Source organism: Hemiscyllium ocellatum, chromosome 6 (assembly GCF_020745735.1).
Source record: "Hemiscyllium ocellatum isolate sHemOce1 chromosome 6, sHemOce1.pat.X.cur, whole genome shotgun sequence".
Classification (NCBI taxonomy): Eukaryota; Metazoa; Chordata; class Chondrichthyes; order Orectolobiformes; family Hemiscylliidae; genus Hemiscyllium; species Hemiscyllium ocellatum.
Genome location: NC_083406.1, coordinates 3,754,734 through 3,769,912, shown reverse-complemented (window position 1 = coordinate 3,769,912; position 15,179 = coordinate 3,754,734). Strand labels below are relative to the sequence as shown.

The 15,179-nt window shown below is 44.5% G+C and overlaps 1 protein-coding gene across 1 annotated transcript in view; it reads right to left on the bottom strand.

Moving 5' to 3' along the window:
- Positions 1-14,926, bottom strand: part of LOC132816349 (protein diaphanous homolog 3-like) — a 545,172-nt gene extending 530,246 nt beyond the window's left edge. The window contains exon 1 of the mRNA XM_060825802.1: positions 14,583-14,926. Coding sequence (XP_060681785.1) covers positions 14,583-14,732 — 150 coding nt within the window. The 5' untranslated portion in view covers positions 14,733-14,926. The remainder of the gene's footprint in view (positions 1-14,582) is intronic.
- Positions 14,927-15,179: the final 253 nt, after the last annotated feature.

Here is a 15,179-nt window from a genome sequence, read left to right as displayed (position 1 = left end):
CTCAGGGAGATTGCTTGTGTCTTCCCTAGTGAACACAGATCTGAAGTATCAATTCAATTCTTCTGCCATTTCTTTGTTCCCTGTAATACATTCTCCTGTTTCTGTCTTCAAGGGCCCAATTTTAGTCTTAACCATTTTTTTGCTTTTCACATACCTCAAAAAGCTTTTACTATCCTCCTTTATATTTTTGGACAGTTTACCTTCGTACCTCATTTTTTCTCTGTGTATTTCCTTCTTAAAAATCCTCTGTTGTTCTTTAAAAGCTTCCCAGTCCTCCGTTTTCCCACTTATCTTTGCAATGTTATACTTTTTCTCTTTTAACTTTATATGTTTCTTAATTTCCCTCGTCAGCCACAGCCACCCAGGCCTCCTCCTACGATCTTTCTTCCTTTTTGGAATGAAATGATCCTGCATCTTCTGTATTATACACACAATTATCTGCCATTGTTCCTCCACTGTCATCCCTGCTAAGGTATTGTACCATTGAACTTTGGCCAGCTCCTCCCTCATAGCTCCCTTTATTCAACTGAAATATTGTCACTTCAAATTGTACCTTCTCCCTCTCAAATTGCAGATTGAGGGAGTGGCCAGAGTTTCTGTGAACATTACCAACCAACCTGTACAAAGGTGATGTGTTTTCTTTGTTTGGGGCCTCCTTGACTAGACTTAGCACACCTGCGAAGAGGGTCAAAGGGGTCACCTAGCTTGTACAAGCATTAACCCCTTCCCCAGCGACTTAATGCTAACTTTATCATTAAGAGATATTGGAAGTCATAAGATGTCCTAAGTTATCCTTCCTTTTTGCTGCATTCCCAGTCTGACTCGAGTTTAAATCCGCCAGCACATATGCTATCCTGTTGCTTATCTTTCCATTTAACTCCATACTTCCTGTCACTTTCACTTTCCCTTCCCCCAACTCAGAAGTTTAAAGTCCTACTGACCACCCTATTTATCCTCTTCGCTAGAACATTGATACCTGGTCGGTTCAGGTGGAGACCGTCCCAACGGTACAGATCCCCCCAATTCCAAATCTGATGCCAATGCCCCATGAAGTGGAATCCCTCTTTCCCACACCAATCCCTTAGCCACGTGTTTACTTCCCTAATTTTCTTATCCCTATGCCAATTGGCACATGGCTCGGGCAGTAATCCGGAGATTATGACCCTTGAGGACCTGTACTTCAATTTCCTTCCTAGTGCTTCGTAATCCCCAAACAGGTCCTCCACCCTAGCTTTGCCTATGTTGTTAGTACCAACGTGGACCACAACAACTGGATCCTCCCCCTCCCGCTCCAATATCCTTTCAAGCCGGTCGGAGATGTCCCGCACCCTGGCACCGGGCAGGCAACACACCATGCGAGACTCCTGATCCGGCTTGCAAAGGATACTATCTGTCCCTCTAATTATCGAATCCCCTATAACAACTACTTGTCTTTTTGCTCCCCCCTCTTGATTGGCCTTCTGTACCAAGGTGCCGTGGTCAGCTAGCTCATCCTGTCCAGAGCCCTTTTCCTTATCCATACAGGGAGCAAGAATCTCATACCTGTTGGACAAGATCAAGGGCTGAGGCTCCTGCACTCAGGTTCCCCCTACCTGCCTCACTTACAGTCACATTCTGATGTCCCTGATCACAAACTGAATGTGAATTACTTAATCTCCCAGGTGTGACTGCCTCCTGAAACAAAGTGTCCAGGTAACTCTCCCCCTCCCGGATGTGCCGCAGTGTTTGAAGCTCAGATTCCAGATCATCAACTTTGATCCGGAGTTCTTCCAGCAACCAACACTTGCTGCATGTGTGGTCACTGCCATTCACAATGGGATCAGCCAGCTCCCACATCATACAGCTACAGCACATCACCTGACCAGCCATCTCTGCTTAGTTAATTACTTTGTTACTTTGTATAGGTTGTATAGTTAAAATACTTTCTGAAACCTGTCTGCTATAGTTTTTTCCTAAAAAAGAATTAATAGATAAACAAAAAAAAGTAAATTTTTGACCAGTCACTGGTAAAGAAATAGAAAATCCTTACCTTAAAAAACCAGAGTACTTAAGGAGGTTAGAGGAGGAGGGTGGGTGGGAGATACTACAGTTGTAGAGTCTCGGGTTTAGCATTACATTCCACAATATCTTCTCTAGAGTTTCTCTATTCACAGGTAAAGCATGCCTTTGGACCACTGCCCACCTTTCCACAACCTGATTCAATCAGCTCCATCATCATGAGCATGAAAAGTGAAGAAGCTAACAACAATAAAGAATGTATGCTTTTTGTCAGTGGCCTTCCTCTGGACATTGAACCACGTGAACTTTACCTTGTCTTTCGGTCATTTAAATGATATGAAGGTTCGCTGATCAAGCTAACATTACCACAGCCAGGCTTTGTTACATTTGAACAGTAGAGTAGGAGTAGAAGCAGCAAAGAAAGCTGCGTTCGTCTATGCTGCAGCTGTGGCTGCTGTACTTCACTTAGATGCGCTGGTATCCTCCATCTGAAGCATCTCTGGAAAGATGGAAGACTCGTCAGTTTTGTTACTGCCTTTATCCAAGAATTCAGATTTCTCCATGGAGTGGTGTACAAGGACTAACTGGATTTTGTATTCAGGTTGTATTTCAGGTGAAGGAGGCTTTGGATAACTGGCTTGTTTCCACTCAATTTGGAGGGAGTGGAGTGGTTACTAAGGATTGTGGATTAAAGAACTTTACTGGCGAATTATTTTTCCATGTAGGAAGATCCGAACTACTGCATGGACTAGTAATTTCTGGCATTATAATAAATGTATGTTGTGTCAATAACTTGCTTAAACTGGCAGAAAGGTTCTTATGAAGAAAGTAGTGCAGGTACAAGATCCTTTATCCGAACATCCAAAAACCAAAAAGCTCTGAAAACCGAAGAATTTTTTTGTGAAGTTTTTTTTCTCTCGTTAACAAGGTTGTTTGGCGAGCAAACAGTTCACACAAGCTGACACCCATTCGATGTGTGTCACTCAGATGCGACACGGGCAGGGGGCATGGCCAAGCACATTCTTAGTTAGAAATCTGCTTGTCTGGTAAGAATTTTTAAAATTTCACCATTAAACTGTCACATTCTGAAAACCAAAAAATTCCGAATTCTGAAAAACAACTGATCCCGAGCATTTCAGATAAAGGATCTTGTACCTGTCGCCCCATCTAGGTGGTTATCATGGAATGATAAGCGTTAAAAGATGTTAAAATGTTAAAAGATTAAATTGGAATATTTCTCCAGACATGAACATTAAAGGGTTAAACTGCACTAACTGAGCATTCTGCAAGTGGTTGGGGACGACATTCATGCAGGAATGTGGAGGACTCCCACTCCATTTAGACAGTTATTTGTTACTACTCCCCTATTATTAAACTATCATTTAGTGCTTTCCATTCAGAAGTGTTTTTACGGCCATCCCCAGAAGCTAGGACATATCACACCTACATTATCTTGGGGAACCACTGAGTCAGGAAATGGTCTACATAATGAGCCATCAGGATTAGGGTATTTCCATTTACATTCTCTGAGGATGACCTCATCCTATCATTGTACTTGGAGTAACATGTGGCTGTGAGGGAGCGGCCAGAGTATCTGTGAGCATTACCAACTGACCTGAATAAAGGGAATGTTTCTTCTTTGTTCGGGGCCTCTGACTTGACTTTGCATGCCTGCAAAGAGGGTCAAAGGGGTCACCTAGCTTGTACAAGCTTTAATAAACTTTAACTGTTTGCAGAAGTTAGTGTGTGCAAATTGCATCTCATGTGTGAAACCTCAGGAAAAGGACTTAACAGAACCAGTGAAAAGGATAGTTTAAAGAGGTTGGGCCTGTTTTCCTGAGAGAGGTGGTGACTGAGGGGAGACTTGACAGGAAGTTTTCAAAATCATGACCAAGCTGGATAGAGTACATAAGGTTCCCTCTCATAAAAAAGGAAGAATGATAGGGTGTTGATTTAAAGTGATCTGCAAAAGAAGCAAGGGTTATATGAGAAAAAGGTTTTTACACCAAATAGTTACAGTATCGAATGCACTGCCTAGAAATATCATGGAAGCATTTCAAGAAGCATTGGACGATTATTTGAAACGAGAAAGGGAGCAAGTTTATGAAGAATAGGCAAGAGATTAGCCATAAGTAAGAGAGCCACTGCGGGCACAATGAATCAACAAGCCTCCTTCTGTGCAGTGAATTTCAGATTGTTTGGAAAGTGCTGTCTAAGTAGTGTATACATTCATACATGTTTTAAATTCATTTTGGAGAGGCCCTTTGCTGGCTGGGCCAGAATTAAATTCCAATCTTTCATTGTACTTGAGAAGGCAGCAGCGAGGCGACTTCTTGACTCAAGTTGGTACAGCGACAATGTTGTCAGGGAAGAATTCCAGGATTTTCACACAGTGACACCGAACTGATGGCAATATCATTCCAAGTCAGTGACTTGTGGAGGCAAATGTAGATGGTGGCCTTCCCACATGTTACTGCCTCAACATAGAACACTCGTGATGTGCCGGCATTGGACTGGAGTAGGGTTGAAAGTGTGGTACTGGAAAAGCGCAGCAGGCGAGGCAGCATCCAAGGAGCAGAAGAATCAATGTTTTGGGCATAAGCCCTTCATCAAGAATGATCCTTGTGGCGCCAAGGGAGCTTGGAGATAAATGGGAAGGGTTGGGGTTGGGTGGGGGGTGGGGCTGTTGAGAAAGCAATAGATAGATGAAGGTGAGGGAGAAGGTGATAGGTCAGAGAGGAGGGTGGACCAGATAGATGGGAAAGGTGAAGGACAGGTCAGGAGCACGGTGCAGAGTTGGTGATTCAGGAATGGGATAGCGTGGCGGGGGGGGGGGGGGGTTGAGGAAGCTGTTGAAGTCCACATTGATCCCGTGTGGTTGTAGTTTCCCAAGGCGGACTATGAGGGGTTCTTCCTCCAGATGTGGGTGGTAAGGGTTTGGCTATGGAAGAGGCCCAAGACCTGCATACCCTGACTTAGTGGGAGGGGGAGTTGAAGTGTTCAGCCACGGTAGGTGGGATTGGTTGGTGCTGATGTCCCAAAGATATTCTTTGAAACGATCCATAATTAGGCGTCCTGTCTCCCCAATGTAGAGGAGACCACATCGAGTGCAACAGATACAGTAGATGTTATTGGTGGGAGGTACAGGTTAATTTCTGTCAGATGTGAAAGGATCCTTTAGGGCCTTGTGAGGAGAGCGGCATGGGCACAGGCTTTGCACTTCCTGTCCTGGTTGCGTTGGAAGGGGTGAGGTTCAACGGCGGTGGTGCAGAAAGTGGAGGAGATGCGCTGGATGGCGTTGACCACATGGGAAGGGAAATTGTGACCTTGGAAGAAGGACACCATCCGGGATTTTCTAAGGTAAAATTGGTCATCCTGGGAACAGATGCAGTGGAAGCATTGGGAATAAGGGATGGTGTTTTCACAGGAGGTGGGGTAGGAGAAGGTGTAGTTGTGGGAGTTGGTGGGCTTGGAGTACATGTCTGTGGTTATGGAGACGTCCAGGAGATGGAGAGGTCCAGGAAGGGGAGGGAGGTGTCCAAGATGGTCCAGGTGAATTTGAAGTCGGGGTGAAAGGTGTTGGTGAAGTGGATGAACTGTTCAACCACCTCATGGGAGCACGAAGCGACACCATTTCAGACATCAATGTAGCGGAGGAACAGGTGTGAGGTGATGCCGGTGTAACTGTGGAAGATGGACTGTTCCACATACCCAATGAAGAAGCAGACATAGCATGGCTACTCCTTTGGTTTGGAGGAGGTAGGAGGATTGGAAGGAGAAGTCGTTATGGAAAGTAAGGACTGCAGATGCAGAGGACTGGAGTGGATAAATTTAAAAATCATAACACCAGGTTATAGCCCAACAGGATTATGTGGAAGCATTAGCTTTCAGAGCATTGCCCCTTTATCAGGTAGCTGTGGAGCAGGATCGTAAGACACAGATGTTTTTGCAAACATTACAGTGTCATGCAACTGAAATGATATTTTGAACAAACCTAAAGTCTTTCAACTTTTGGAACGGGTTGTAATGACACTAATGTTTTGCTATAAATTTCTGGGTAATCCAAGATGGTGGACAGAAAAAAATTGTGGCCGTCATGAGAAATTTTAGGTGTTGAAGGTGATCTCCTCGAATTGCAAGAGCAGCTTTACTGTTTTAATAAGCTGTTATGTTGTTTTGGAACTTTGGGGGAAAAGATCAAACAAACAGGATTTTTGAAAGGAGGAAAACAGACAAAAGGCAGCAACCACATGGTAAGTGAGGGAGACAGAGTGAATCTGCACAGTTACTGCCTTTGCTGTTTGTGTTCATATATCTGTGGACAATCGGAGTGAGTCTAAGAAAAATTAACAAACAGCGAAATTCACAGCTGACCTTGGAGGAACCAGTGTGGGTGAGCTCACAGCACAGGAACAGATAAGTACATAGCTTTTAAAATGTAAACTTGCAGTAAGATTACAGTAGTGGGTAGACATCCTAGATTATATGTTTTATTAAGATCTGTCTCAATTAAATTTTTAAAATATAAACCATAACTACTAAGTTAGCTTGAAGCACTATTTTTCAGAGCAAAAGATAACAATGATTAATTGCTGCAACTGATAGTAATTTTTGTTGTTATAATCATTGCATGCTGTGTGTCAATGACTTGCTTAAATATTGGCAGTTAGAGTCTTATGAAAGCTGGTAATGCCATTGGTTATCATGAAATGATAAAGGAGGGAACAAGAATGTGTATGGGGAATAAGCAGGCAGGGAAAGTTGAACATAGAACATAGAACGGTACAGCACAGAAAAGGCCCTTCAGCCCACGATGTTGTGCTGACCATTGATCCTCATGCAAGGTAAACCTAATGTACGGACCCTCAAATTTCTGTGACCATATGCATGCCCAGCAGTCTCTTAAATATCCCCAATGACCTCGCTTCCACAACTGCTACTGGCAACGCATTCCATGCTCTCACAACTCTCTGTGTAAAGAACCCGCCGCTGACATCCCCTCTTAGTTTTAAGCTGTTTGGCAAAAAGTATGACCCCTCGGGTTAACAGTTTCTGTCCTGGGAAAAAGTCTCTGGCTATCAACTCTATCATGCCTCTCATTATCTTGTACACCTCAATCAGGTCCCCTCTCTTTTTTCATTGGAAAAAAGAAGGAAGTCCAAGCTCAGTCAGTCAATCTCTCTTCGCAAGATAAGCCCTCCATTCCAGGCAGCACCCTGGTAAACCTCCTCTGAACCCTCTCCAAAGCACCCACATCTTTCCTATAATAGGGCAACTAGGACTAGACACAGTATTCTAAGTGCAGTCTAACCAAAGTGTTATAGAGCTGCAACAAGATCTCACGGCTCTTAAACTCAATCCCCTGTTAATGAAAGCCAAAACACCATATGCTTTCTTAACAACCTTGTCCACTTGGGTGGCAATTTTAAGGGATTTATGTACCTGCACACCAAGATCCCGCTGTTCCTCCACACTGCCAAGAATCATATACTCAATTTTCAAGTTCGACCTTACAAAATGCATCACTTTGCATTTATCAAGATCAAACTCCATCTGCCACCCCTCAGCCCATCTCTGCAACCTGTCAATGTCATGCTGCAGCCTACAACAGTCCTCTATACTGTCAATGGCACCTCCAACCTTTGTGTCGTCTGCAAACTTGCTAACCCATCATTCAATCTTCTCATCCAAGTCAATAATAAAAATTAGAAAAAGTAGAGGCCCAAGAACAGAGCCCTGTGGAACACTACTCACCACTGACTTCCAGGCAAAATACTTTCTTTCCACTGCCACTCACTGTCTTCTGTCGACCAGCCAATTCTGTATCCAGACAGCTAAATTTCCCTGTATCCCATTCCTCCTTACTTTCTGAATGAGCCTACCATAGGGAACCTTATCAAATGCCTTGCTGAAGTCCATATACACCACATCCACTACTCGACCCTCATCAACTTGTCTAGTAACATCCTCAAAGAACTCAATACATTGTGTTTTGTGAAACTAGAGCTTCAGCTAAGCGTGACTCAGATCAAATAAGAACTTACAGTTAACAATGATGTGCTACAGGCAAAGGTAGTGGGTTAACAAAGTGGAAAAACATTCATTATGTAGAACTACTTAACAAGATGAGGTAGCATTCAATGTGTAACGGACTAGTAATTTTTGCTGTTAGTGTGAAGAATCCTCCCACACGGACAAAACATTCACCAGTAAAGTTCTTAGATTCATAGTGCTTAGTGACCACTCTCCAAGTCAAGTGGAAACGAGCCAGTTCTCCAAAACCTCCTTCAGTAAAGTATAACCTGAAAAATAATTCAGTCTGCTCTTGCATCACTCCTCAGAGAAATCCGAATTCTTGGATAAGGGCAGTTAAGTGCTTCACAAAACTGACATGTCTTCCCTCCTTCCAGAGATGCTTCAGATGGAGGATAGGAGTGCATCAGAGTGTGCAGTGCAGCAGCTGCACCTGCAGGCTAGGTGAATGCAGCATTCTTTGCTGCTTTTGCTCCCACTCTGCCATTTAAAATGTAACAAAATCTGGCTGTGGTAATGTTAGCTTGATCAGCAAACCTTCATATCATTTAAATGACCGAAAGACAAGGTAAAGTTCACGAGGTTCAAGGTCAATAGGAAGGCCACTGAAAAAAAGCATGCTGTCCTCCTCTTCATTGTTGTTAGCTTCTTCACTTCGCATGAAGGACCAGCACTCTGAAAGCTAGTGCTTCCAAATAAACCTGTTGGACTATAAACTGGATTTGTGTGATTTTTAAGTGGATATTCATGGCCATGAGTTGGAAAATGCCATAGAAGGAGCCTTGGTGAATTCAGTAGTCTATATTGTAGATGATGCATAACTGGTGGAAGAAGTGAATGTTATGGCAATCAAGTAGGCTGTTTTGTCTTGAATAGTGTTAAGCTTCTTGAGTGTTGTTGGAGCTATGTTCATCCAATCAACTGGGAAGTATTCAATCACATTCCTGGCTTGTGCCTTGTGGATGGGTACTGGGGAGCACTCAGCGCTGCTAATTTCCTCGTCTCTAGCCGGCTCTTGTAGCCACAGTACTTACTCGGCTCATTCAATTAAGTTTCTAATCAATGAAAACCCCCACAATGTTGATATTGGGGGAATCTAGCAATGGTAATGCCACTGAAAGGCAAGGGACGATGGTTAGATTTCCTCTTGTTGCAAATAATCACTGCCCGGCATCTATTTGGCAAACTGTAAGTTGTCACTTTACAGCCAAGCCTGAATGTCGTTCAGACCTTGCTGTCAATGATGAAGCAGCTGAAAATGAAGATGTTTGGGTGTCGGACACTACCAAGAAACTCCTGTAAAAGATGTCCTGGAGCTGAGATGACCAACAAGCAAGAACATCTTCTTTTGCAAAAGGTATGATTCCAACCAGCTCAGAATTTTCCCCAATTTCCATCGACTGCTGTTTTGCTCACCATTTTTAATACCACACTTGGTCAAATGCACTCTTGATGTTAGTGGCAAACACTCATTTCACCACTGCAATTTAACTCTTTTCTCCATGTCTGATCGAAGGTTGTAAATGAGGTCAAGAGATGATTTGTCCCAGCAGAATTCAAACAGAACATCAGTGAGCAGGTTACTGCAAAGCAAATACTATACTTGGTGACATCTTCCATTCACTGATGATCAAGAGCACATTCATGGAGTAGTAATTGACCAAGTAAAAACCAAAACTACAGATGCCATAAACCAGAAACAAAAACAAAAACAAATTTCTGGAAAAGCTCGAGCAGCATCTGTGAAGAGAACTCACTGGACCTGAAATATTAACTCTGATTTCTCTTCACAGTAATTGGCCAAATTGGATTCATCCAATTTTCATCTTCCACATTGCTGGAAAGATGCCAGCATTGTAGATGTGCTGAACAGCTTGGTTTGATGCACAGCATGTTTGGAGCACATATCTTCAGTATTATTACTACAACATTGTTAGGTCTCACAACTTTGCTCTAATGTCTTCAGCTGATTTTTGATATGTAGAAAGTAAATCTAATTGACTGAAAACTGGCATCTGTGATGCTACAGATCTCCCAAGGAGGCTGGGTTGGACCATCCACTTGGCATTTCTGCCTGATGTTGTTTGCAAAGGTTTCATCCTTGTTATTTGCATTGATAAGTTGGGTGCCCCCATCATTTAAGATGGGGACATTTGTGGATCTTCCTATTCCAATAGGTCGCTTATTGACCACCACCATTCATATCTGGATGTGGCAGGATTCCAGTGCTTAGATTTGATTTATTTGTTGAGGGATCCCCATCTACACTCGCTGCTTATGCTGTTTCACATGTGAACTCTCCTATGTTGTAGCTTCATCATGTTAACACCACGTTTAACTAAGAATGGTGGTGCTGTTCCTGGCATGCCATCCTGCACTCTCATGAACCAGAGTTGATCCCCAAGCTTTACAGTAATAGAGAAACTGAGTATACGCCAGGCCATGAGATTTCAGAATACGTAGAAGTACACCAACATAGAGACTAGCAAAGGAACTTCAACGCAAATTGAAATATCTCGCAGAAGACTCCTGCCACTCCATCCACTCCACCAATAAACTCCTCAAAGACAAAGACACCAAGGTAAAGGTCAACAAGGTCATGCTTTCCTTCGACGTGACGGCCCTGTTCACATCAATAAATATCACCCTGGTCAAAGAAAAACTGGCAGTTCTACTAGACGAACCAAGGACACAAACAGACAGCACCAACTCCATCAGCAAGGACATGCTTCCATGCTGTACATCTCTATGACTATGACAGCATCCTCAAACTAGTAGATCTGTGCCTCACAACCCACTTCACCTTCAACAAGACCTACAAACAAATCAATGAAACACCCATGGAATCACCAATATCAGGATTCTTGGCAGTAGCGGTTATGCAGAGGTTGTAAGGAGCAGCCCTCCCCAAGATCCAGCCCAAGCTTTGGATCCGCTTTATGGAAGACATCTTTATCATCATGAAACAAAGCAAATTAGAAGAAACCTTCAAACACCTAACCAACATCCTTACTAGTATAAACTTCACCAAAGAGTAACAACAACAGACTCCCCTTCCTCGATGTCACAATAGAACAAAAAGCCAATGGAGAACTGCACACCAGTATCTACAGGAAAGCAACACACAGAGACAAGATACTCAACTACAGAAGCAATCATCCCAATACCCACAAACGGAGCTGCATCATAACATTATTAAATGAGCCACAACACACTGCAGCACCCATGAACTGCAAGATGCCACAGAAAAGCACCTACACAACGAATGAAAGAACAACGGGTACCCGAGAAAACACAGTCCACCAATTCTTAAACAAACCTAAACAAGACAACATGCCCAGAGCCTGTAGCCACACTACCATTAAAGACATCTAGGAGATAACAAGACTACTCCAGCCCTGGAATGAACATCATATACAAAATACAAGCACTGCAATAAACATTACATTGGACAGACTGGCAGGAAACTAGCCACCAGGATACATGAGCACCAACTAGCCACCAAAAGACATGACCAACTGTCACTTGAATCCTTACACACAGGCGATGAGGGACAGCAGTTCGACTGGGACAATATTTCCATCCTGGAACAGGCTAAACAAAGACAAAAACTTTGGAATTCCTGGAGATCTGGCATTCAAACTGGAACCCTATCAATAAACACATCGATTTGAAGCCCATCTCCCAACCTCTCAAAAAAAAAGCACAGAAGTGATATCACCTACCACAACAGACCAAAACACAAATAGAAAGCGGGACAGAACACCAGCGCTTCAGCGGTGGCTCACTAATGATGCTACCTATCATGGTGACAAAATGTCTGACAACAAATCTTCCAGCTCAGCGAGCAAATTTACAACCTTACCCTTCTGTCCCTAAATGTATTTATAAAATCTCTTTGGATTCTCCTTAACCCTATTTGCTAAAGCTATCTCACATCTCCATTTTGCCTTCCTGACTTCCCTCTTAAGTACACTCCTTCTGCCTTCATACTTTTCTACTGATTCACTTGATCTCTCCTATCTATACCTGACATATACTTCCTTCTTTGTCTTAACCAAAATCTCAATTTCTCTAGTTATCCAGGATTCCCGACATCCAACAGCCTTACCTTTAAAAAGAATATACTGTTTCTGCTCACTCATTATCTCATTTTTGAAGACTTCCCATTTTCCAGCCATGCCTTTATCTGCAAACATCTCTCCCTAATCAACTTACAAAAGCTTTGCTTGTTACAATCAAAAATGGCCTTCCTCTAACATGGAACTTCAACTTTTAGATCTGGTCTATCCTGTTCCATCACTATTTTAAAACTAATAGAATTTTGGTCACTGGTCCCAAAGGGATCTCTCACTGACACCTCAGTCACCTGCACCGCCTCATTTCCCAAGAGTGGGTCAAGTTTCACTGACTCTTGAGCAGAGAAAGATGCTGTTAGGCCCAAATGGACCTAAAGTCAAATTTTGGAGTGCATGAGGAACTTTGATCTCTCCATTAGTAGATCCAGCGTTTTCTCCAGTGCGTTTACCTAATTTCTATTCGATCATCTACATTACATTGCTTGCGAGTACATTTCAAGTTAGGTGAATAACTTTTCCCAAAACTCCTATGTATTTATTAAGACACATTCAATATTGCACTAATAGCAATACAATCCTGTCCAGATAATTTCTTCAAATAGTGTTGGCGTCATCTTCGAAATACTGACACTGTAACTTGTCGTTTTCGATTAACAGAAACTGATTAATTTCTTTTAGTTAGCATTATCGTATGACTAAAAGAAACAAGTAATTCACGAAAATGGCAGAATTGAGTCCGGCAATTTCCGAGGAGAAAGTGAGATGCTGCAGTATCAGAGCTGAAAATGTGTTGCTGCAAAAGCGCAGCAGGTCAGGCAGCATCCAAGGAACAGGAAATTCGACGTTTCGGGCCAGAGCCCTTCATCAGGAATGAGGAGAGGGTGCCAGGCAGGCTAAGATAAAAGGTAGGGAGGAGGGACTTGGGGGAAGGGCGATGGAGATGTGATAGGTGGAAGGAGGTCAAGGTGAGGGTGATAGGCCGGAGTGGGGTGGGGACGGAGAGGTCAGGAAGAAGATTGCAGGTTAGGAAGGCGGTGCTGAGTTCGAGGGATTCGACTGAGTGCAGCCCAGATGGCCTCCTTCTTCAAGGACCGCAGATTCCCCCCAGACGTGATCGACGATGCCCTCCACCGCATCTCCACTTCCCGATCCTCTGCCCTTGAACCCCGCCCCTCCAACCGCCACCAGGACAGAACCCCACTGGTTCTCACCTACCACCCCACCAACCTCCATATACAGCGTATCACCCGCCATCATTTCCGTCACCTCCAAACGGATCCCACCACCAGGGATATATTTCCCTCCCCTCTCTAACAGCGTTCCGAAAAGACCACTCCCTCATCAGGTCCACACCCCCCCCCCACCAACCCAACCTCCACTCCCGGCACCTTCCCCTGCAACTGCAAGAAATGCAAAACTTGCGCCCACACCTCCTCCCTTACTTCTCTCCAAGGCCCCAAGGGATCCTTCCATATCCGCCACAAATTCACCTGCACCTCCACACACATCATTTACTGCATCCGCTGCACCCGATGTGGCCTCCCCTATATCAGGGAGACAGGCCGCCTACTTGCGGAATGTCTCAGGGAACACCTCTGGGACACCCGGACCAACCAACCCAACCACCCCGTGGCTCAACACTTTAACTCTCCCTCCCACTCCACCGAGGACATGCAGATCCTTGGACTCCTCCATCGCCAGACCATAACAACACGACGGTTGGAAGCAGAGCGCCTCATCTTCCGCCTGGGAACCCTCCAACCACAAGGGATGAACTCAGATTTCTCCAGTTTCCTCATTTCCCCTCCCCCCACCTTGTCTCAGTCAATTCCCTCGAACTCAGCACCGCCTTCCTAACCTGCAATCTTCTTCCTGACCTCTCCGCCCACACCCCCACTCCGGCCTATCACCCTCACCTTGACCTCCTTCCACCTATCACATCTCCATCGCCCCTCCCCCAAGTCCCTCTTCCCTACCTTTTATCTTAGCCTGCCTGGCACCCTCTCCTCATTCCTGATGAAGGGCTCTGGCCCGAAACATCGAATTTCCTGTTCCTTGGATGCTGCCTGACCTGCTGTGCTGCAATTTCCGTCCAAGTCAAATAACATCTTAAAATAAACAAAATTCCTTAAATTTCTAAAGACAGTGCCCCTCCCTCCAGATACAATAGCACATACAGATCAGATTAACGCAGATTCACAGGGCTCAGAAAACTCAATGTAAAAATCCAACACCTCAAGATGTGGAAAGCTTTTAGGTATCAACATCAAGCTCACAAAACTGCAACTTCAAACAAATGTAACTTACTGCCTATAAACAAATAACGGACAGAAAAATGTCTAAGCTGCCCCGTACTTTGCTGTTGCTGCAGTGTTTAGTTCTCAATAATGCGCAACAGGAGGCGATTCTCTACAAAGCCAAACTGTCTCCAGGTCCTGGCTGAAACAGACGAAAGTTTGCTGCAGCACTTACGAATTTATTTCTTCTCTCTGAATCCTCACGTTGCGGTCCGAGGGCAACTTCCCGGTCGCAGGGCCCAGGAGCTGCCAACATTTTCTTGCGATTGTCATCGTTCTCCCCGCAATGGGCAGCATGGAGGTGGTGACGGTGGTATCGCTCCATGTTTATTTAACGCACCGTCCGTTCACTTCGGTTTTCGTTTTTAAAAGAAACCTCTCGCTCTTGCAATCGCTGACCATCCACCCCCGACGTGACAAACTCGATCTAATCGTGTTGAACCTCGCTAATTCTGATCCAGGGAAAGCAGCCGGGCGCGAGTGTCAGTGGAGAACCTCCGCCGCGCTCCCGACACCGGCTTCCCGTTCGCGGTTATTTTTTCCAATCGGGAACGGCCGCCCTTGTTCGGACCAATCACAGGAGACGTGGCGCAGGCAACCAATCGGTGCGCAGGCAGGGCGGAGCACGCGTGACGTCACTGGCTAACGGTCGTCGTGTCTCGCTCTACGTTATTGCGCTCTCTCGCGCCCTGTCCCGCCCTTTCCCCTCTGCCCCACCCAGAACTGGATCGCTTTTCCTCTCACTGAACGCAGCGAGAAGGCCATTCGGACC